The sequence below is a fragment of the Triticum dicoccoides genome, unplaced genomic scaffold (assembly GCF_002162155.2).
Source record: "Triticum dicoccoides isolate Atlit2015 ecotype Zavitan unplaced genomic scaffold, WEW_v2.0 scaffold113298, whole genome shotgun sequence".
In the NCBI taxonomy this organism is placed as follows: Eukaryota; Viridiplantae; Streptophyta; class Magnoliopsida; order Poales; family Poaceae; genus Triticum; species Triticum dicoccoides.
This window is the reverse complement of record NW_021178502.1, coordinates 1-1657: the sequence shown is the minus strand read 5'-3', so window position 1 is coordinate 1657 and position 1657 is coordinate 1. Positions and strand designations below refer to the sequence as shown.

Sequence of the window (1657 nt, the reverse complement as noted above, 5' to 3'; positions counted from 1 at the left end):
CGAAAAAGTGTGTGTCTATATAGTAGACACCATGCAATCAATCAAACACACTAATGAAATATATATGACAAACAATTAACATGTTACAAGATTCAGAAAAATATTTCTAGCATGGACCCAAAGCATCATACTTCCCGCAAAAAAGAGGTCGATGTGGTAACAAGGCAGCCTCACGGGAAAAGAGCAGGAGCCATCCAACTGAACCGGTAATTAGAGGTTAAGTCTGTGTCTCGTTTACGCTGACACCAGGTTCAAGTTGCATCACCAATAAGATGCCCTTTGGGTGTTTTTGTGCAGAAAACAAAAGAGGACCTTGCCCGAAACATAATACAAACACATCGTGGATATTGAATAAAATAATTTAACAAAGCCACCACACACTGTAATTAACAAATCAATTGTATCATCACGTAAGAGCAGATTGAAAACAGGCAAGCATACGTGGTTTTCATAATATATCTCTGGGATAACTCAGCTGCATTGGTATTAATATACACTTGCAGTTTGCACTGTAGTCTCGGACAGACGACAATGGTTCACAAAATTAAAGGCAATCTCAGACTCTACTAGCTAACAAAAAGTACAACTAATTAACATCAGACCTGTTGAAGTATCATCCGGTATTAACTACTCAAAATCTTTAGGGCTAAAAAGGAAGCAAAGCTTATTTCTCTATGGTGACGGAGACGTTGCCGCTGGTAACGGCGTTTTTGGTGAGGACGGTGGGCAGCTCGACATTCTTGCCCTTCTTGGGGGTAGATCTGTAGTAGTACCCGTAAAGGATCAGCTGGATGAGGCCGAAGATTGTACCGAGGGCATTGGGGATCTGCACAGAATTTAAAGAGGACATAACAATTAGATCGAACCGCGCTGAGGAATTCTTGATTGTAAGTCTGGATGGGTTTGTGACTTTTTTTTATCCAATGTGTATGTACATACCGTGATGTAGATGTCAAACTTGATTAGCGCATAGCCCGTCCAGCAGAGACCGTTGAGGAAGTTTACCAGTGACAGGAAGAATGGCATGTACTCCACACTCTTGGTCCTGATCACTTTACCCTGCAAATAAGCAGTACAATATTACTACTTTCATCTTAAAAAAATTGAGTTATATTAGTATTTAGTACACTCGTTAGTTTGTAAAAGCGTCTGTCATTAACAATTAGCCTGAGCTAGTAATTCACCCTGTAAAGGACTTTGAGATAGAAATAAACCGTAGGCCTTTTTGATTAAAAATATATGATGTAGCATATTGTAGAAGAATTTGGGTGCGTGAGAGGTGAACAACTCAATTCGGACTTTTTTTAAAAGGGTTTTGGCATGAACGTTAAAACATGAAAGGTGGGTGCACCTTTTAGATGGACACAGATTTTCAAGCAGAATCAACAACAAACAAGGGGTACTACTTAACAAATTGAGGTCTGTCAAAAGTATCTACTAGAACTTTAAAAATAAATTATAGGCAGGTATTTTTCTAGACAACGCATCATTACCACACCATACGTGCACAACGCAGATTAATTAGCCACATGAACTAACAAGTTAAAGCAGTTATCAAAGATCGCAGGTCGACGATCCATAAGTTAGGGTGGTGTACGTACCATGATGGTGAGCGGGGAGGCGTACATGATGGAGCCGAAGATGACGCAGAGGATGC

At 40.0% G+C, this 1657-nt stretch overlaps 1 protein-coding gene across 1 annotated transcript; it reads right to left on the bottom strand.

The window, feature by feature from the left end:
- Positions 1–445: 445 nt before the first annotated feature.
- Positions 446–1652, bottom strand: LOC119343033 (bidirectional sugar transporter SWEET6b-like; the record flags this gene model as incomplete). Its single annotated transcript, XM_037614246.1, has 3 exons — positions 446–826; positions 940–1059; positions 1602–1652. Coding segments are annotated over 3 exons (333 nt in total), but the record flags the coding sequence as incomplete, so codon positions are not given.
- Between the last annotated feature and the right edge of the window lie 5 nt (positions 1653–1657).